General features: G+C 36.0%; 2 protein-coding genes across 13 annotated transcripts in view; one reads left to right on the top strand and one right to left on the bottom strand.

The window, feature by feature from the left end:
* The window catches only part of LRBA (LPS responsive beige-like anchor protein), a 746,530-nt gene that overhangs the window by 255,885 nt on the left and 468,398 nt on the right, over positions 1-22,247 (top strand). For all 12 annotated transcript variants that reach the window (XM_055550583.1, XM_055550584.1, XM_055550586.1 and 9 more), the window contains exon 35: positions 3,095-3,159. In XM_055550583.1, the coding sequence (XP_055406558.1) occupies positions 3,095-3,159 (65 nt within the window). The remainder of the gene's footprint in view (positions 1-3,094; positions 3,160-22,247) is intronic.
* On the bottom strand, positions 9,834-10,630 carry LOC129630184 (60S ribosomal protein L7-like). Its single transcript, XM_055550594.1, has one exon. The coding sequence runs from the start codon at positions 10,499-10,501 to the stop codon at positions 9,962-9,964; it is 540 nt and encodes a 179-aa protein (XP_055406569.1). The 5' UTR covers positions 10,502-10,630; the 3' UTR covers positions 9,834-9,961.

Below are 22,247 nucleotides of genomic sequence, written 5' to 3' on the forward strand. Positions count from 1 at the left end.
TCAGTATGTACTTACATAGCTGGTGTGTCATAGTTTATTAAGTGTTAGATAACTTATAATTAAGAGTGGATTATAAACAAATTAAAATTCTGATATCTTTGAGGATTGTGAGGTTTTTATAACTACTCAAAGTGTAGATAAGAATTTGTATTTTCACTTCATTTCTCATTTTGTCTAAATTTTTTCAGTTGTTGGAAAAGTTTTATTCCAGGTGAATAGATAGCCCTTCCTACAAGTAAACTAATATGAATTTATAGATGATATTTGGGAAAACAAGAATCCAAATATTAGCAGTCATAAATATGTTTCTGAGCTTTTGTAAGAAAAAATGAACTCTTCCAGTTCTATGTATATCTTCATGTCTAATTTGTTTTTAATGTAAAAGAAAAAAAATAGTGTGACATACTTAATTTGAGGTCATAAGTTTTTTAAACGATAATTTTTTATGGTTATGCTAACTTTAACTAGTTTTCTCTCGGACCTAAACCATGCTGTTTGAAACTTCCGTGACATTTGAATGAGACACTTTCTGCTTTTACATTAGAAGTAAATGTCGATCTGTATTACCTAAGTGTAAATAAAACGATGGTTACCTGTATACTGAAAATTTGAGTCTCTCCACTGTTACCTGTTTTTTTCATGTGGAGTTGGAGTTTTGTATGACTTACAAAAATCCCTACCTGTTGCAGTTTTAAATCAGACAAAACAGATTTGAGGAAAGTGATAGATACTTTTAAAAATAAAATGTCTGGTCTAGAGAATTATATATGGGTTAATCTCTTGCCTTTCTTCCTAATTCCTTTTTTTCTAGCAAGAAGAGTAACTATTTTCTTTTCAGTATATTTAACTTCCTTTTTGAAATTTTTCTCTCAAGTAAATGATGTATAGGAAAATGCAGGTAATTTAAGATTTTACCTCCGTATACTCTGGTGCTGTGTCAGATTTTCACGTGGCTTGCTGCGAGTGCTCTGTTGGGTGTAAGAGCTGAGGAGTGAGCATGTGCTTCTGTTCTTGACAGGAGCATCCCTTGAGGTGTTACCATCCCTTCTGATTCCCTGCTGTCTATCAGCAGATGTCACAGCCATGTTTCCCTCATCCCCTCAAAGCCTCAACTACTTGTACATCTTTCTGTAATTTTCTGAGTTTTCTGAGGGCATGAGTTCCTCTGAGGCTGTTTTAAGTCCGCCTACCATTTGATCTGCCCGTCTGCTCCTCCTGCGCATTACTAGCTTTAGGTCCACTCCTCGAGACTTGGTGCCTCCCTGTGCTCATGCTTGGAAGTGAGGTGTGGGTTTCTGGGCCAGGGTCAAAAACTACCTGCAGTTTCTGCTTTTTTCTCTCTTCTCCCTATTTCTGAGAAGAGTGGAGGGTCTGGCACATCTTCTTCTCTCAGAGATTTATTTCTTCTTGGGGTTTGGCTGCTCTCCTTTGCACTGTTTACTTCATTTTGCTGGGAAGAAAAAGATTTTAAGTTAGGTGGGTATTAGAGTTAAGTTGGATTTAAGTTAGATGTTTACCCTTCACTTGGTTTACCTCAGAGAAAGAAATACAAGATGTTTATTTTGTTGTTTCAGTTGGCTGGCAGTTGTGAATTTTAAGAGTATGTATTGTGGACTTACGAGCCACTAATTTGTAGGTGTTTTTAAGTTATTGAATCATAGAATAATATAGCCTCAAGAATTTTTTAAAGAGGGTATCAAAGACCTAGAGATGTAGAGTGATCTTTCTGTGGACATAGCCTGTTAATGTCATAGTTGATTTGAAAGCATAAATCTCATGACTTCTTGTTCCTTAAGAACACATTACATTTCCTGCTCTTTCCTCAACAACACACTGCTTTATCTTCTTTCTTAGTCTTAGCCCATTACTGTCCTCAAATGTCTAAATGCCTTTATATCTACTTCTTATCCTGCTGTATATGTTCGGTGGGTATCTTCTTGCTTACACTATTCATGAAGTAGAACTCTGTAACAAAATTATGGCAAACAGCCATTTCAGTTCTGAGAGCAAGCTCAGGTTTTTCAGAACTTAAAGTAATACAAAATTGGGGATAAAAATGAGAAAGTAGATGAGAAAGGGTGAAGTTTAGAAAAATTAGAATTTGGCATAATATAGGATATGAAATTACGTAGTGTTAAAAACTCTTAAAGGTATTAGATTCAGAAAATGTGGACACTGGTCATGGTAACAGTGCTGTAACTGGCCATGGTAACAAGGTCCCAGGGTGTCTTTTGTTTTGGCATTTATAAAAGAACAAAAAAAAATTAGTTGAGTAATATTATGTAGGTGGACTGTAAGGCTCCTTAGTTTTTAGAAACAAAAGGATTATATATGTCTAGCTGTTTTTAAAAAACATGCACACATGCATGCATGCACGGGTATTTCTCAAATCTGGCTATATTTCAGTTTATGTGGCCCCAGTCTTATTGGATTGATGCTTATTTTATATATGTTTTGAGATAGGGATTAAACATTTTTTTCCCTACATACTCTATTGGTTGATTTCTTTCTATGGCTTTTTAATGGGTGACTTACTCATAAAGAGTATATTAATAAATTTACACCATCATTTGCTAATTCATAGACTAGTGACTTTTGGTTTTCCATTTTAAAAGTGGTCTAGCCAGATTCATTGATTTTTCTTGTCTCTTTCTCAATCTTTAGTCATCAAATTTTGTAGGACATGTGCTATTTATTAAGTTTATGGCGCTCCTTAATTCCATCTTCCCCTGTTTTGTTTCTTAAGGAAACAAAACCATAACCTTTGTCCTTGGTCTTCTTTGCTGCCTTCTTTCAAACTATTTCAGTTAAATTACTAAGATATAATGGTATAGAACTAGAAGAGCAAGATATATATAGGTAAGCTCATTTAGTTTATTTGGAATCTAATTGTTGCTGACTTGTTTTGTTTCCATTTTAATGTCAACTATTTATGTGTTCATGGTGCTGCTAGGTAGAGAGCATGTTTAACAAAACTTTTCCACGAAGATCCAAAGTATGTAATTGATATGGGTGATGTTTTTTGTAATTGTTGATTTAAAGAAATAACCTACTAAGTGAAATTTGTTCAGCTATTGTCTACTATTTTTTTTAGGAGTGGCAGAATTCTATTCAGAAGAATGCAGGCCTTGCTTTTATTGAACTTGTCAATGAAGGAAGGTAAACTATTTTATATCCATTTATATTTTACTTTAGAATCTTGTTCTTTTTTGCTATTTGAACTGGTATTTTTGGTATTGATTTTACAGACAGTAATATAGTGAGTTAGATATTAATTATTATAAATACTTCAGTATTTAATCATTTTATTGTTATCTTCATGGTCATGTGCTTCATGGTAATGTCTGTTCTTTATTTTTCAATAAGTAAGGCTAAGTTTGGCAAAAGTAAACTGATGATTTTATTAACAGATATAAGGAAAACATATTTTTCAGACTTTCTCAAATTCTATTATATTTTAGAGCAATAATAAGACTGCTGCTGCTAAGTCGCTTCAGTCGTGTCCGACTCTGTGCGACCCCATAGACGGCAGCCGACCAGGCTCCCCCATCCCTGGGATTCTCCAGGCAAGAACACTGGAGTGGGTTGCCATTTCCTTCTCCAATGCATGAAAGTGAAAAGTGAAAGTGAAGTCGCTCAGTCGTGTCCGACTCTTAGCGACCTCATGGACTGCAGCCCACCAGGCTCCTCCATCCATGGGATTTTCCAGGCAATAGTACTGGAGTGGATTGCCATTGCCTTCTCCATAATAAGACTAACATGTCTATATTATCTCATGTCATGGCCTGGGTATAAGGGAATAAGAATTCAAGGAAAGAAAATTCAGTAATAAGAAAGAAAAATAAGTACAGATATAAAAAGAAAGATACAAGGGTAAAAATAGATTTAAGAAAGTGAGAAAATTAAAAGGTAAAAATGAAGAAACAATGATCGGACTACTTTGTATCTGTTTTGTGGCATCTGATTTTGGATTATACAGTCCATGGAATTCTCCAGGCCAGAACCCAGGTCTCCCGCATTGCAGGCTGATTCTTTACCAGCTGAGCCACCGGGGAAGCCCGGTTTTGGATTAGTTGAACCAAAGACCCAGAGTATAGATTAAAAGGTGTGATTGACTGCTATTGGAAATAGCATTCTGAACATAATTATTGTTTACGAATGTTTCCTTATAATGTTCTGGCTAATACTTAGAAACTGACACCATCACTTACAGGAAAATTTTGAAGTAGTAGCTAGGAATTCAGCCTCTGTCTCATTAATGTTATAAAAAAGGGAACTGTTCCTTTTCTGGGCTGAGGTGACCTCTAAAAATGGTGCAGTATTCACTTGACCCAGAAAACCCCACAGAATCATGCAAATCAAGAGGTTCATATCTTCATGTTCATTTTAAGAACACTCGTGAAACTGCCCAGGCCATAAAGGGTAAGCATATCCGAAAAGCCACCAAGTATCTGAAGGGCGCCACTTTAAAGAAGCAGTGTGTGCCATTCCACCCTTGCAGCAGTGGAGTTGGTAGGTGTGCACAGGACAGACATGGGGGCTGGATGCAGGGTCGGAGGCTCAAAAAGTGTGCTGAATTTTTAGTGCACGTGCTCAAAAATGCAGAGAGTAATGCTGAGCTTAAGGGCTTAGATATAGATTCTCTGGTCATTGAGCACATATGGGTGAACAAAGCCCCCAAGATGCTGCTCAGGACTTACAGAGCTCATGGTCATATCAACCCCTACATGAGCTCTCCTTGCCACACTGAGATGATCCTTACTGAAAAAGAACAGATTGTTCCTAAACCAGAAGAGGAGATTGCACAGAAGGAAAGATATCCCAGAAGAAACTGAAGAAACAAAAACTTATGGCCCAGGAATAAATGTTGCAAAAATAAATGCAAGTAAAAGTAAGAAAAAAAGGAACTGTTTGTTTTATGTTAAATGCTACTAAGATTATTCTACTTATCAAATAATTATAGGTGCTCACAGATTAGTACTGAATACAGATAAATAAACCTGGAACCATGTGCTAAATTCTGTGCTAGAAGGTAGGAATGAGAATAAAGGGAAAGACTTCACAATTTAATATTGAAGAGTTAGGTAAAACCTCCCTAGGAAACATGATTCCTGAGATGTATTTCCAAGGATGAGTTGTGTTAGTAAAATAGACTTTGAAAAAGTGGGGATTATGGGTAAGTTGGAGAGGACACGTGTGAAAATCATTCTTAATAGAGGGAATATAATATCTGAAGATGCTGTGATGTGGGATGCTGTGTGTAGTTGTATGAATTGTGAGTTGTGTGTGAGTTGGTCATCTGGATCATAAAAGATCTAATGTGTATTTGAACTTTTATCTAAAGGCAGTGGGAAGCTTTGAAAGATTTTTAGGAAAGAAGTATGATCGTAATACTTGGATTTTGAAAAATAACTAGCTGTGATCTGAGGACGGGTTGAAGGAGAGGAGACCTGATTGAAATGAGGAGCAGTAACAAAACTATTCCAGTGATCTGTGTGAGAAGCAGAACTAATTGTAGTCTGGAGTCTGGCAAGTGTTGGGAAATCAATAATATTTCTCAATGGGTGAATGGACTAATTTAGTCTCACTTTTAGCAAAAATTTCAAAGTGCTTACTCACCAAGAAAAAAAGCTCTTTGGCTGAATTTCAACACTGAGGTATTACATGCTTTAATAGTGTATATATGTAAAAAGAGACAGTGAGTGCTATTGATCGAATATGTATTTACTCTACTTAATGCAAAACACTGATTAACACCAGTTGTTTTTTTTTTTTTAAAGAAAACTTGTTATAAAAGTCAATTTTGTTTAGGTTCTACTAAGTGTAAATGCCCTCAATTATGCAAGATTACTGTTACATTTAATAGATAAGGCAGAATAGCCTTGTGATTAATAGTATTAGCTTTGAAGTTAGTTTTGGGTTCAAGTGCCAGCTTTGATATTTGGGAAGTATTGTTCTGTGAGCCTCTGTTTCCTCATCTATTCATTCAGCCAGTATTTTATTATGCACTGACTGTGTATCGTAATTGTCCTTGATTCTTGGGATACAACAATAAACAAAGCAGCTAAAGATTCTTTTTTTTGTGTGTAGATCTTACTTTTGAACAGTCACTGACAAGCTATAAACAATAAACAAAATAAGGAATGGATTATATAATACATGAAAGGCGGTAAGTTCTTTGGAAAAAGATAATGTTAAGCAGGTTGAGGGAAATTTTTGAAGGAAATATAAAGGGTTTAGTTTGTAGCTTAAAGATTGGTTATATTATAGATCATCAAGAAAGTGACATTTTGCGAGCCCCGCTTGAAGAAAGTGAAGAAGTTAATCATAGGAGCATGTACGGGAAAACCAGTAGCAGTAGAAGAGGTAAAATGTAGGAGCATTATGGATATATTTTGAAGATAGAGCCAGTAGGATGTTTTAGTACTAATGGATCAGATGTGGGTTGTGAGAGAAAACTGGGAGTCCAGTATTACTCTTAACATTTTTGGCTTCTGCAGCTGAAAAGATGGTGTTTCTGTCAACCAGGATGGTAAAATCTGTTAATAAAGCAGTTATTGGGGGACAACAAGAGTTCAGTTTTGGCAATACTGATTTTTAGATCTCTAGTAGACATCAAGGAGGGCTTCTCAGGTGATGCTAAGGGTAAAGCCCAACCTGCCAATGCAGAAGCCATAAGAGACATGGGTTCAGTCCTTGGATTGGGGATGATCCCCTGGAGGAGGGCATGGTAACCCACTCCAGTATTCTTGCCTGGAGAATTCCATGGACAGAGGAGCCTGGCAGGCTACAGTTCATAGGGTTGAAAGTGTCGGACATGACCGAATTGACTTTGCATGCACACAGACATCCAGGTAGAGATATTAAATGTGAAGTGAAAGTCACTCAGTTGTGTCCAACTCTTTGTGACCCCATAAACTGTAGCCCACCAGGCTTCTCTGTCCATGGAATTATCCAGGCAAGAATACTAGAGTGGGTTGCAGTTCCTTCTCCAGGGGAGAGATACTAAATAGACAGTTGCTAATTATTTCTCCAGATTAGAGACCTAAATTTGGGTGTCATAAGCATATAGATGATATTTAATGTCCTGAGACTAGATGAAATCATTAAGGTGATAAGGTGATGACAGATTTGACCATAGGCTCAGAAGTTGCTTCTGATTTGGACAGGAGCGTTTTTGGGAGAGTGGAAAAAAGCCTATTTGCAGTGAATTTAGAAAAGAGAATGAGAGAAGAGGAATTATTAGAATGTGTATAAACAGTTCTTTAGAGGAATTTTGTTACAGAGGGGAGAAAAAAAATGGAGTGGGAGGGAATAGAGTCAAAGGAAATAGGATTTTGGAAAAATGAGAGCAAGAGAACAATATTATGGTAAAAAGTGGGGAAATCAATGTAGAAGAGATAGGTGAGAATTTCTGGAGTGATTTTTAAAAGTAGGTTAGAGAGTGGGTGAATGTGTATACAAATGGTGGGTCATTTATAGTAATATGGGAAGATGTTTCATGTAGTTGCAGAGTCTGGGAGGTAAATATGGAAGTAGAATGAGAGGCTTAAATGGGTTTAGGTTTTGTCAAGTGAATATGGGGGTGAGAAGGACAAGGGAGTCAAACTCTTACGCAAGAGAGTGATTATGATTATTGGCCACAGGATTGTAATTGTTAAGCTAGGCCTGGAAAGTGCCTATAAAGAAAATGATTGGATGGGTAGATTGAACTCTAAGGACTGTTAGAGTTGTGATAGTAGAGTGACTGAGCTCTGAACATGAGAGGTAGTAGTGAAGAGAGGGGTCGGATATACCAAGACCATTCAGTTATTGGAAATGATGTGCTCTGGCATGTGGCCATGTGATAAATGGCTGAGGTAGGGTGGGAGACAAGACTGGAGGAGGAGAGGCGGTTCAGGGAATGTCAGGGATCTTGGTAAGCTTTAAATCCTATTTTTGTAGACTGTATCACTTACCATCCCTCATCGGTGGTGCCTGTCTATCAGTTCAGTTCAGTCACTCAGTCATGTCTGACTCTTGGCGACCCCATGGACTGCAGCATGCCAGGCCTCCCTGTCCATCACCAACTCCCAGAACGTGCTCAAACTCGTGTCTATAGAGTCAGTGATACCATCCAACCATCTCCTCCTCTGTCGTCCCTTTCTCCATACCCCAAATGTTTCCTATTTATTTCTCATTGATTTTAGTTTTTGCTTCACTGTCATTTTCTCTAACACTGTTCTTATAATAATTCCTGGTGCTTTTACCCACATTGTAGCCTGTATCAGAATTTTGTTCTTTTGTATTGATTGATTAATGGTATTCTGATATATGGATATACCACATTTTGTTTATCCCTTCAATGAACATTTGGATTACTTTCTGTTTTGGCTGTTATAAATAACACTTCTGTGTGAGTTTTTGTACAAGGCTTTGTGTGGACATACGCTTTCCTTTCTCTTGGGTAGATACCTGGGAGTACAGTTGCTGAGTGGAATGAGAAGTCTATGTTTAATTTTTTAAGTAACTGCTAAGCTGTTTTCCTAGTTAGCCTGGTGGGTATCTTACACTGTTTTTTGTTTGCATTTCCCTAATGGCTAATGCTGTTGAGTGTTTATTCAAGTGCCACCTTTGGGAAAATGTGCATTTTTGCCCTTTTAAAAATTTTGTTGTGTGACTTTTAATTTTTAAACAGTAGCTTATATTTTTCTAGATGCAGCATTTTGTCATATACATGATTTGCAACATTTTCTCAATCTGTGACTTATCCTTTCATTTTCGTTGAAGATCAAAAGTTTAAAATTTTGACAAAGTATCATTTACCAATTTTTTTCTTTTATGGATTATGATTTGTTGGTAAATTTAAGACATTTTAGCTTAAAACAAGTAGTAGGGTTTTTTTTTTTTTTTAGATTTTTTTTTTTTTATCTTTTGAAATTTTGTAGTTTTAGCCTCCATTTAGATCTGTGATTCATTTTGAGTTAATGTTTTTATATGCTGTCTTTGGTCGCTAAGTCGTGTTCGACTCTTTTTGGGACCCCATGGACTGTAGCATGCCAGGCTCTTCTGTTCATGGGATTTCCCAGGCAAGAATACTGGAGTGGGTTGCCATGCCCTCCTCTAGGGGATCTTCCCAACCCAGGGATTGAACCACCCTCTCTGTATCTCCTACATTGGCAGGTAGATTCTTTACCACTGAACCACCAGTTAAACCCACTGTTTTTGTAGAGTGTGAGATAAAAGTATAAGTTCAGTTGTTTTGGGTTTTCTACCTAAATGATTCTGTTATCTCTGATGAGAGACATTCTTACCTCTTACTTACCAATCTGTATACTTAGTTTCCTTCTCTTGTCTCCTCTCTTCTGGTAGAATATTGAAGAGGAGTGGTGAGAGGGGCATCATTCTTGCCTTGTACTGGTCTTAATGGGAAAGTTTCTAGTTTCTCACCATAAATTTGATGTTAGCTTTTGGTATATATTCTTTATCAAGTTGAGGACGTTTTCTTCTATTCTCAGTTTATGAGAGATATGATCATGATCCTGAGAGATATTTATCATGAATAGGCATTTGATTTTGTCAAGTGCTTTTTTGGTGTCTATTGATATGATCATTTGATTTTTCTTTTTAGCTTGTTTATGTATAATGGATTATGTTGACTGACTCTGGAATGTTGAACTGACTCTGCATACCTGGGATAATTTGTGCTTTGTTGTGCTATACAATTCTTTTTATGATTGTTGAATTCAGTTTTGTTTGTTGACTTGAAAGTTACTTGCTTGGGCTTAATTTGCAGAATTGATCTCTTATGGTATGGTCATTTAATGTGTTGTTTTTTTGTTTGTTTGTTTCAATTGTTTATTAACCAGATTACAATAATAATCCTGGTAGATACCTTAGTTCATCCTTCTAATAAGCCTGTTGATCTGGTCTTCCCTGTTGCCAGCATCTCCACCTTCTACAAAATGGGTGGTCTTTTTCTTCATTCCACCTCGTGGAGAGACAATTTAAAGGGCCACAGGAGGTTGTTTGCTTCTTTGAAACATTTTCCAACGGTGTAGATCTCATGAATCAGATCCTCCATGCAGATGATTCCATATTTCCCAAGAGATCGAGCAATCAATGCGTTGTCTGTCAGGGCAATTCGCTTTTTGTTGATTTTGCCATAACCACACTTGTAAATCAATTCATTTACAGACTTCAGATTTGGGTACCCCCATGCAATGTATGGCTCCACAATTCTCAGCATGTTGATTGATGCCTTGTTGAGCTTCACAAAGGTGCTGTTGAATATCTGCCGGAGGCGAAGGAGCTGCAGCACCTTTCGAACCTTTGGGCTCACACCGTTGATACCTCTGATCCTGATGACAAACGCCAATTTGGGTTCCGCGGGTACATAGCAGTTACCGGCTTTTCGTGCCATCCTAGCCATTTGAATTTCAGTTCTGTACATCTGCCTGTATTCTTTGTGGTAATGCTTAGGTTTTTCATAGATAAGCTTCCTTCTTGCCTTTCGAAGCATCTTTTGGGCAAACTTCTTTCTCAGTCGCTTGATCTTAAGCTCTGCGAAATTCTTCCGCTTTTTCTTAAGGGTTTCTGGCACAGCAGGAACCTTCTTTTTCTTCTCTTGTGCACCCTCCTTGGTTCCAGCCGGGAAAGAGGTGGTCATTTAATGTTGCTGCTTAGCTGTTTTAGAGTTCTTCTTGGGTCACACCTTTTTCTCCATTGCTTTGAGGTTAATGAATGATTGGTCAAACTCTTGCTGAAACCTGTGGCCATGTATGGCTGGTAGATCTGTGTTTGGTTTGATGAACACATTTAAATTTGCAGTTGTTTTCATCTCTAGCTTTTACTTCCTGTTGATCTTTGTCAAGTCTGTGTTGTATGTGAGCTTCATGGCTCAGAGAGCCATGTGTGAAATTCTTATTTTGCTAATTCATTTTCAGGGTATCCCTCTCTTAATTTCTGGTCTCTCATTCTAACTTTAAATGTAATCTCATTCTAGGAGAGGTGTCAGGTTTTCTGGTTTTCAGCTTGACATGCAATATCTTCATTTTCTGTCCTCCCTTCCAAATCAAGTCAGCCTTCTCTGGATGTGAAGTTTCTGGTTTCATAAGGAGCCATAAACGGATGAAACTTTTACACGCATGGTGTTTGGGTGGGACATTTCCGGAAAAGATTGCTACAGACTCCATTTGTTCTTACTCAGTGTTTAGCACATTTTTGTGAATAAAATTATTGTGAATTTTGTTGTTTGCTTTTGTCAGTCTTCAGAACCCTGAATTGATTATCTTTTTCAGTTCTGTGGGTTGGCCTCTTTATTTCACCATAGCTGGGAGGTTGGCCCCCAGATCTTTACATGTCTGGTTCGTTCTGATTTAAGTCCTAGTTCAGGTGTTGCCTTTCCAGAAGTCCTCCCTGAATCCTGTTACCCAGGTTACTTTTATCTCATTTCTTAAAAATTTCCTGCCGATATCTTTTACCGTCTTCCCAGGTTTGTTTTTGTTGTCTCTCTTCCTGTCCACTGCTTACTGAGGGCAGGCCCTCGGTGTCTTGCTTATTGTTTTATTCTTGGCTGCTAGGGAAGTGCGTAGCAAATCCTGTGAGTATTTGTGTTTAATCGAAAAGATACTGTAAGAACACTTACAGTTTTTATTTCAGTTGCTGCCATTTTTCATGTAAATGTCATTATTTCTTAAACAGAAATTTGGTGTATGCAGATAATCTTGACAATAGTCAAGTGATATTTCTTTGAATATTAGTTCCAAGAGAAAAGAAAATACATAGACATATAATAAATATTTTACACTAAACTTTTTTATCTGTCTTGTAAAGAAATGAGTTTTATGTTACTCTCAAATATTTTACCCAGAATAACTCATACTTATTGTTTCTTATTGAGGAAACAATTATTTGAAAAACTTATTTGTTTTTATATCACATGTGATTATAGGTTTTATAATACCTTTTTCCTGTTTTCTTATGCCTCTCTTACTCTGGATTTGTTTGCCTCCAGGTTTAACTGTCTTCTTTACCTCTGTGCTTTGCCTGTAGGAATCCCTTAGCTTTTGTCTTTTAAGCAAATGTTAGAAATAAACATTGGTATAAAGAGAACTAACTTTCTTTACTGAAATAATGGAAGTGCTATTTGATATTTTTATTCTCTTTTTCTTTAAGGGTAGAATGTATTGTAAAGGAATAATTTAGAGATTTATTTTCTGAAATCAGTGGGCTGACTTTCTTTTTATAAATATTCAGTGCATTGAGATTAAATGAGTTTATGAAGCAATGGATGTATTTGTATAGCAGTATTCAGCTACTGGACTTAATCCCAGGGGCAAGAAGAATAAGTAATAAGGGTTTTCTTTTCACTGCAGAGGCTGACCTTTTTTTTTCCTTTTTCTTTTTATGTAAGTCTGACCTGCTTTGACCTCATTTATAGAGTAGCTGCTATAAATTTTGGCCTTGATTAATGTTTTATTAGTGTAAATAACATGTAGACCTTTATAGACTGAGACTACAGCATGGGATTTATCGGACTTGATGGGTATCATTAACAAATCAATTACTTAGGTCAGACATAAGTAATTGTTGTTTGGTAGAAATGTTTCTCTTAACGTACCTGTTTAATTGATTAGATGCTTTCTTTCTAAATACACTGTTTTGATAGTTTTAGGTTGAATTATTTATCTTTTTCTTGTAAATAGCAATCCATTTTAAACCCATTTTTTGTAATCACTTACATAATCAAGTAGTATTTCTTTGACAGTTTTTACCAAGACAGAGTAAAATATATTAACATATAACGAAAGATTTAAGTTTAAAAAAGTAAATTTCCACATTTTGTAAGAACTTTGCTATTTCTGAATCATAATTTTATGGTTTTTTGTGATGCATTGAACCATTATCACCTCAGTTAACTTTTCAAATATGTAAATCATTGATCTAAAAGTGTTTTATTCATTCTGAAAAACCTTCTTTTAGAGTGTTTTGTGATTCTGTGGCACCACATTAATAGGAAATCAGAAAGTCTATTCTAAATTCTAGTGTGGTAGGTAACATTACTATGTATATAGGGCTTTGGTTGATTTGCTTGTGTACTGGATTTCATTGTATATTAGTTGCTTTTTCTTTCACCTTAAAAATATATTTAACTGAAAAGTGAATTAAAAACTAATTCCAGTAGAACTGTTGCTACATTTTTAAATTAAATTCTTTATCAGTGAACCTTAAAAGTCTTTTCTCATTTGGATAAAGGGGTTTAGAGTTCATATTTTGCCTTTCTTCTTATTTTTTTATTATCCTTAATTGTTTTATTGCTCTTTTCTAAAAATTTTAGTATCTCAATATTGGTGTTAATTTTGCCAGCAGAAATAGATCCAGCGGCTATGTGGCCTTCTTTCTTCCTGCCAGCTTGCCTGACATCCAGACAGCAAATAGTTTAAGTATTTTAAGTCCCTGATGTTGTTCTAGGCAGTGGTGATCAAGGCAGCTGCTCTGTGAGTATTAGTAAGTCTTATAACTTCAGTTGTTTGACTTGTGTTAGAAGGAGCAATATAATGGATGAATGATATTGTATGTATTTATTTAGATGGTCCTATTTTTGTTCTTAAACTCTGGGATTTTGAAAAATCAGTGCAGATTCCCTATAAGTAAAATTTCTATAGCTTAAAAGGGATCCTGTCTTTGTTACATAAATTTTTAATTTGTCTCCTCATTTATATTTTAAAGTGAAAACCAGACACAATTCCATTGGCTGAGCAAGGTTTTTAAATTTTTGATGGTCAAGATCAGAAAGGTAGTAGACAGTGGAGGGGCTTCCCTGGTGACTCAGATGGTAAAGAATCTGCCTGCAACGCAGGAGACCTGGGTTCAGTCCCTGGGTTGGGAAATTCCCTGGGGGAGGGCATGGCGACCCATTCCAGTATTCTTGCCTGGAGAATCCCATGGACAGAGGAGCCTGGCATGTTACATACAGTCCATGGGGTCGCAAAGAGTCGGACGTGACTGAATGACTAAGCACAGCACAGCAGTAGACTGTGGAACCTAGTTTAAAGGAATAATATCTGTTAAAAATTTTAAGATATAAATTCTTATCTTGAATTTTATAACCTTTAAAATATATAAGTAATTATAAAATGACCTCTGTTTAAACTGTTGGGTTTAGTTTACTGAAAATACATTTTGAGAACTTCTATAGCCTCCTAGGATTTTACTCTTAAACTTGCTACTAGGAGTCTTTCCTTTTTCCCATCCTTGAAAAGTGCAGAAAGGCAGATTATCCCACATACTGTTGGGCACATTGCTTAATTATCCCCTGGGGATAGTCAGTATCAGCTTATTGAGGCAATAATTCAGACTTGTATCTGAATATGTAAATAGCCCTCATAAAAGACATAATGTTTCAAGTACTAATACACTTGTCTGGCTCTTTAGAATTCAACTGCTTCCATTGCTCTTGTGCTTCCTGAACAGTCATTTCGTAGCTCCAGCATTTCCCTTCACTACAAACATCATAGAGTCCTAATAAATAAATGTCTGTTGAATAAGTCAGAAGAATGAAAGGAAAGCAAGGCAAAGAGGGAGAAGGAGGGAGAAAGAGAAGGCAAAAACACTTTTCATTTTCTTCTGATGCTCTTGGCTATTTTTTGGGTTACATTTTGGTAAACACAAAGGTATTTGTTGCACTTAAGTAAACAGTTTAGGTAGGATGTAGTCTTATCTGAGGTAACCAAAGATATACTTGGAATCAAAGTGGAAATAATTTGTTGGAAACTCTGGAGAGTTTCTTTAAGAGCCATATACTTTCCAGTTAAATTTTTAAGATTATGTGTGTAGTAAGACTCCAATTAAATATTATAAACAGTTGTTTGGATATGATCTTTGTTCAGCTGTAAAGATATTTTGGAAGGCAGAGTAATAGGACATTGTTTCAAAGATTTGTTGAGAGTAGACTTTCATCTCCATTTACTGTGGATTGAATTGATAAAGAAATTTGTGTGGGTTATTTAGAAGGGATTGTGTTCTTTCCTTCTGAAGATTAGACTATTTAAATTACTGCTTCTTATTTTCGAAAGTTTAACGGCTTATTAAAGAGAACTAGAATTTTCTCTGCTTAATTAGGATAAACACATTTTTCTTATTTCATTTCTTCATGTGTTTTGGTTTAAAAGAGTCATATGGTCAAATTATTTTTCACTTTTAATTTTCCAGCTTGATGCCAGTTTCTTGTGGTTACTTTTTAGGCTTGTTCTGTTGTGATCAATGTAAAATAATGGTACTGCATTAAAATTATATTTTTCACCTCCTAAAAATGGTGAATCCCACTAGGTTTAAGGGCTTTACATGTTTGGCACTGCAGTTGAGGTTTTTCAGCAAGGCCAAAGTTTATGGTTTTCAGAAAAATGTGGTGTGGATTCAAAATGCCTGTAGAATATGCTTGTGTCTGTATAGAAGTTCACAATCTTACAGATTGTTAAAAACTACAATGGTTTATACATAAATGGAATCATTTGCTTTATTAAATGAAATTGAAGATAGAAAAAAGAGGCAAATTGGTGGAGAAGGGGCTAGAAAAATAAAGGTAAACTTTGAGAAAAGTAAAATGAAAATAAAATATTGAGTTGGTTCACTTCATTCATTCAGAAATATTTATGCATGACTGCTGTGTGCTGGTCTGTGATTTATGCTCTGGGGGTATAGCAGTAGGTAGAGTAGACATTACCACGCTCCAAAAATGTGTTTTAATTGACAAGGATGATAAAGAAATTAAAATGTTCTTACTAGGTCAGAAAGTGCTAAGTGCTATGAGAAAGTTAAAACAGGGAGATAAAGAGAATAGGCGCACTGTGGGGTAGAGAATGTTGCAGTTTTAAATAAGGTGGTCAAGGTGGAATTTAAAAGGACATATTCCTGTGAAATGAGAAGCAAATACAACCAGCAGTGGTGACAGAAGCACTGAAGATGGGGCATATTTTGTGGCAGAGAAATCCTAAGCTAGATTACAAGTGGGGGTAAACAGTGGTTTTCCTTGTTTCTGCTTTTTTATTATGAAGCTATCTTCTCTCCCACTTTAAAATATTTATTCTCAAGAATATGTATATATAGTCCTAAGAATTTGTTTCACCTAGAACATGCCAGCTTGTGACTGCCCATCTGCTTCCATTCTACCCTCTCTCCTACCATGAGCTATTGTTTTAAAATGTTCGGCTCAGGATTATTGTGCAAAATAAGTTTGGAAAAATAGATTGATATCAATATATATATATCAGTATATGTATATATACTGATATATATGTATATATTGATATCAGTATATATATATATATATATCAATCATATATATATATATATATCAGTCTTACCCAAAGTTTAGTGTGTGTGTGTGTGTATGTATATATGTATATATTTGTTAAATCTGAAATTTATATTGTTACTGTTTCTTATAGTTTCATGAGAAATAATTTGCTCTTTCTGTCCCAGTTGTAGTAAAGTGTATGAATATATTTTAGTCTTCTTAATAAAGGGTATTAGCTTGCAGAAGTAGGTACCACCTGGACTATTTCTAAACCAAGAAAGATCTAGATTGGCTTTAAATATATATGGAGCCTTTTAGAGAATGTTGAAAAGTTTGTTTAAAAATAGACTTTTGTTGATGATCAGTCTGCTGTTTCTAAGACTTCACTCTTGTGTATTCCATGATGTTAGACCCTTTGTATCTCTTACTCAAAATTGTTACTGAGGGCTTTACCTCAGAAAGGATAGAGAGAGATCCATTTAAGAATTTTTGTGATACTGAATTGTTGAATATGCTGTGTGTGTGTGTGATGTGATCAAAGAGGCAGTTACATGGAAAGTTATGTAATATTTCTGCCATGTAGGGTTTTCCTGGTTACTCATACAGTAAGGAATCTGCCTCCAGTGGGGGAGACCTGAGTTTGATCCCTGAGTCAGGAAGATCCCCTGGAGAAAGGAATGGCTGTCCACTCTAGTATTCTTGCTTGGAGAATCCCATGGATAGAGGAGCCTGGTGGGCTACAGTCCATGGGCTCACAAAGAATCAGACATGACTGAGCTAACACTTTCACTTTACTACAATGTAAGAATAAAGATTGTATTAATAAATGAAAATATATTCTGAGAAGTGATGTTTTATTAGTTGTGATATTACTGAAGGATGACTTTGCAAACAACTTCTTCGTCTCAGATTTGGTTTGTGACTATTGTTTGTGGTTAATTCTAAAGAAATTATAGTGTGAGAGAGATTTCCAATTCAGACACATTGCTTCCATATTCTCAGTTGTTAGGCTGTGGTCAAGTGGTAACTTTTCCTTTCCCATCAATGGTGAAGATGTTTAGTAGAGAAAATCTGACAGTCACTGCTAATGGGGGAGGGGGGTCACAGAAAGCCCAGGAAACAGAGCAGCAGTATTGGAAAACTCTTGGTGAAAATGTGTGTATGTGCTTACCCAAGGTCTAGACTAGTATAATCAGATGTGGACAATGGGCGGTAATGTAGTTATGGGCGACGGTTGTCATCATTACGGTTATTTATTGAGCTGCTAGCGTGAATCTCTCCTACTTGGTCACTTGATAGGGCTGTTTGTTTCCTAAGGCTGACACAAGCAGTTTTTTTTTCTCCTTGTGCTAGAGGTATAAATTATACCTAGTTTTTCTTCTTAATATTAATATATGTGAATCATTTTTTGCTCTGCATTTTAGAGATTTAGTTTACTAAATAGTAAACCTACTATTTTGAGACTGTTCATTATAATTAAAACTTTAATTCACCTATAATTCTTTGTTGGAAAGATAGTTTTTACAACTATTAAAATTACAGCTGCTCAATACTATATAAATTGTATATTTTAGAAAATATGCACATAGATGGAAAATATTTGCCTCTTAGAAAAGCAAAATTCTTTATTCATTTAGATATCTTATTACTTATTTTGTGGAGTCATTTTTGTTTTCCATAATAAAAGGAAAATTCATATTTGTGTGTCTAACTTAAATGAGAAGCATGTGGTTAGGGCCTTCCGAAATACTGTGTTTTAAAATCATTTTGTAAATTATGAAGGAAAAATGTATATGCTTCCTTTCTTCTCTGAAAGTAACACGAAATACTTCAGTACATTGTAATCCAATTTTAAAATATTCTTTTAAATGACTAAGATTAGACAGTAATACTTTTTATTATGTACTGAAAATTTTTAAAACTTAAATTTCTGATGTAGTTGTCTAATTTAAAGCCTCTAGAGTTTTGCTTTAAATTACCTAGTTAAATTTAGATACTTGAGAACTTTAAAGAATTGCCACAAACTATCCATTTATCAAATAATGATTAAGTACAGCCTACCTGAACAATACCTCTTAAGTGCTGTGGTTGATTAAAAAAGAAGAATAAAACATGTGCTTCTTCAATCACCTGTAGTCTGATACGGAGGGTAGAGTAATATATGTAGCTATGATACTGTGTAAACAAGTGAAATATCTGCTGTGTATGTAATAAACATTAGATATATGACTGGCATTAAGTAAAGAGCTTTTAAGATAAAATTGTGCAGTGTTCCTTAGAGGGAATGAGGATTCAATTAGCTCTTAAGGAAATCGAGATTTTGGATGTAGAGAAAATACGAAATAATAGATTTAGGCTGGTTTGGCACTCATTTTCTATCATTCAGTTAGTACTTATTTATCGATTATAGACTGTGTGGCAGCCACTTTTCTGGAGCCGGAAGAGACAGCTGTGAGTAAGACTTTACTGTCATAGGAGAGAGAACAAATAATAAGCAAGTTAATGAACAAATAAGGTGATTCAGATAGTAATAAATGCTTGGAAGAAAACAGTACAGGATAATGTTATGAGAGGGAAGAATTTATAGGGAAACCAATAATAGTGTGTTTAGAGGAGATGTGTGAAGAAATGACACTTGATTTGAATGAAGAGAAGTAGCCAGTTTGAGATCTAGGTCATAACATTGTATGGTAAGGAAATATCAAGACCAAAGGCCTTGAGAAGGGACTGATGTTTGTGAATTATCGGAACAAATAAAAGGCCAGAGTGGCTGGAGCAAAATGACTGAGGGAGAGAATGAAGGTTGGAAATGCCAAAAGTATCCAGATTTTCAGTCACATAGGTCCCTGTATGTTGTAGTCAGAAATTTGGTTTTAATTTTGTTTGGTAAAAATATGTTGCAGAGTTTTAAACAGAGTAGTGGCATGATATGACTTAGGGTTTTATGTTTTGTTTTGTTTTTTGATGGCAACATTTAAGTAAAATGTTTATTTTTTAGGTTTTAACTTATTTTTAAATTTGGTAAAATATACATAATATAAAACTTAGACTTTACGCATTTTAAAGTGTACACTTCACTGTCATTAAGTGCATTCCCTTTGCTGTGCAAGCATTGCAGCATCCCTCTCTGGAGCTCATCTCATCGTGCTATACTGAGCCATTCCTCCCTCCTCCCAGCCCCGGGCAGCCACCATTGTGCTTTCGTTTGTGATGACTTTGTCTACTCTATGCATCTCTTGTTAGTAGAATCGTATAGTATTGTCCTTTGGTTCCTGGCTTTTTTTCCCCCCACTTAGCATAATATCTTCAGGTTTCATCCATGTTGTAGCATATGTTAGACTTTCTTTCCTTTTTAAGGCAGAGTTTTCCAGTGATCTTGTATGGATATGAGAGTTGGACTGTGAAGAAAGCTGAGCACTGAAGAATTGATGCTTTTGAACTATGGTGTTGGAGAAGATGCTTGAGAGTCCCTTGGACTGCAAGGAGATCCAACCAGTCCATCCTAAAGGAGATCAGTCCTCGGTGTTCATTGGAAGGACTGATGCTAAAGCTGAAAATCCAATACTGTGGCCATCTCATGCGAAGAGTTGACTCATTGGAAAAGACTCTGATGCTTAGTGGGATTGGGGGCAGGAGGAGAAGGGGACGACAGAGGATGAGATGGCTGGATGGCATCACTGACTCGATAGACATGAGTTTGGGTGAACTCTGGGAGTTGGTGATGGACAGGGAGGCCTGGTGTGCTGCGATTCATGGGGTCGCAAAGAGTTGGGCACGACTGAGCTACTGATCTGAACTGAATATTTCATCATGTGTGTACAGCATGTTTTACTTATTTTTTCACTGATAGGTAGCCACTGAGTTGCTTCCACCTTTTGGTTTTATGTGTAATGCTGCTAGTCCCTGCTTTGTATTCTTTAGGCTATGTATGCAGAAATGGGATTGCTGGGTCATATGACACATGGATGAGCCATATGAGATATAGGTCATATTTTATTTTTTTAAGAAACTGCCCCACTGCTTTCCTTAGTGGCTGCACAATTTTATATTTCCACCCACAGTGCAAAAAGGTTTAAATTTCTCTGTATCCTTGCCAACAGTAATTTTCTCGGTTTTTTGATAGTAGCCATCCTAATGGGTGTGAGGTAGTATTTCCTCATTTGGCATTTCCTTGATGTTTAGTCTCTTTTCTATGTAATTAGTTATTTTATATCTTATCTGGCAAAATAGCTATTTAGTAGTTTGGCCCATTTTAAATTATTTATTTATTCTTGTTATTGAGTTATAGGAGTTTTTTCCATATGTATTTTGGTTATTAACCCCTTATCAGGTATATGATTTGCAAGTATTTCCTCCCATTCTGTGGATTGCCTTTTTTACTGTGTTGATTATGTCCTTTGACACATAGAAGTTTTAAATTTGATAGTTTAAAATTTTAAGTTTAAGTTGATGCTTTAAGTTGTAAATTTTTTAAGTGTTTTTTCTTTTGTTACCTGTATTTGTGGTGTCATAGCCAAGAAGTCATTGGCAAATTAGAGGTTAGGAAGCTTTTCACCTATGTTTTCTTCTAGGAGTTTTATATTTGTCTGTGTTATATGTACATCTTTAATGTGTTTGAGTCAGTTTTTATACATGGTCTAAAATAAAGGTCCAACCTCGTTATTTTGCACATGGTTATCCAGTTTTCTGTACAGCATAAGCTGTGTTTTTAAAAGAATGAAAAGAATGAATGAATTATGGAGTAGTATTATGAATTATAGTCCAGCTTAGTTAGGACTCCACACTTTCACTACTGAGGGTCTGAAATCAATCCCTGTTGATCCCACAAGCTGCAGGCGCAGCCCACAGGAGGCAAGGTTGGGGGAAGGTGGAGAATGAATTGTGATAGGGTCGGGATATGGAGCAAGAAAGGAAGCAGGTATATCAATGAAGATACTACTGCAATATTTCAGGCAAGAGGTGAAGGTGGTTGAGACTGATGTGATTAGCAGTGATGATAGAGAGATGGATATGTGATATATTTAAGAGTTAAAGCAGTAGAACTTGCTTCTATGAGTTTGATTTTGAGGCGAGGGAAAGGTGAATCAAGAGATAATCCTAGGGTTATATTTAAGGGAATTTGTTGTTGTTTGTTGTTCAGTTACTAAGTCTTCTGCCACTTTAAGGGGTCTTAGGAATTATTTATTAAAGTAGGGAAAAATGAGGTAGGGATTGGGCAAGAGTTTTTATCGACAGTGGGTAGGTAAAATCAAGAGTTCTGTGTTAGAAATGGTAAATTTGAAATGCTCATTGGGTGTCCCAGTGAAGACTTCAGTTGGACAGTTTACTGTGTGGGTGGAAAGTGCAGGGAACCAAATGTAGAGATGGAGGTATAGGAATCAGCAGCATGCAGGTGAGAGTCTAAAGTCATTGGATTTATGAAATAATTTTGATAGAGGACCTGAGCTCTGGGAAACTACAGAATTTAGAGGTAGTTCAAGGAGGAGGCAGTGGGAAAGGAGACAGTGAAGAAGCAGCTGCTAAGCAGGAGACAAACCGGGAATGTACTCTGTGGTATTGAGGAAGATAAGGAAATGGTTTAAGAACCTTAAGGTGCTTATAACAGTCACCTTGCTACTTGCATGTGGTCCTAACTTCCTGTGTTATACTGTAAAGTCCTTGTGGCCAGTTTTATGATTCTTTGTATTCCTCATATATAGTAGCCTAGAATTGCCTGGCGTAAGCAAATGTTCGAACTGTTTTGTTTGCCGTGTAAGCACTGCTCGTCCTCTACCAATGATCAGGCACTGTTCTATACGCTGGAGATAATAAAGATAATCCACTCAAGGTCAGTGCAATCTGAAATGGAAGACAGATTTGTAAATACCTAATTAAAATGGTGTTATACAGAATGATACAGTATAGTAAGTACCACAGAAGAGGTGTATGTATCTTTGGTTTTTTGGTTCTTTGGAGGGAAAACAGATATAGA

Source organism: Bubalus kerabau, chromosome 16 (genome assembly GCF_029407905.1).
Source record: "Bubalus kerabau isolate K-KA32 ecotype Philippines breed swamp buffalo chromosome 16, PCC_UOA_SB_1v2, whole genome shotgun sequence".
NCBI classification, from domain to species: domain Eukaryota; kingdom Metazoa; phylum Chordata; class Mammalia; order Artiodactyla; family Bovidae; genus Bubalus; species Bubalus kerabau.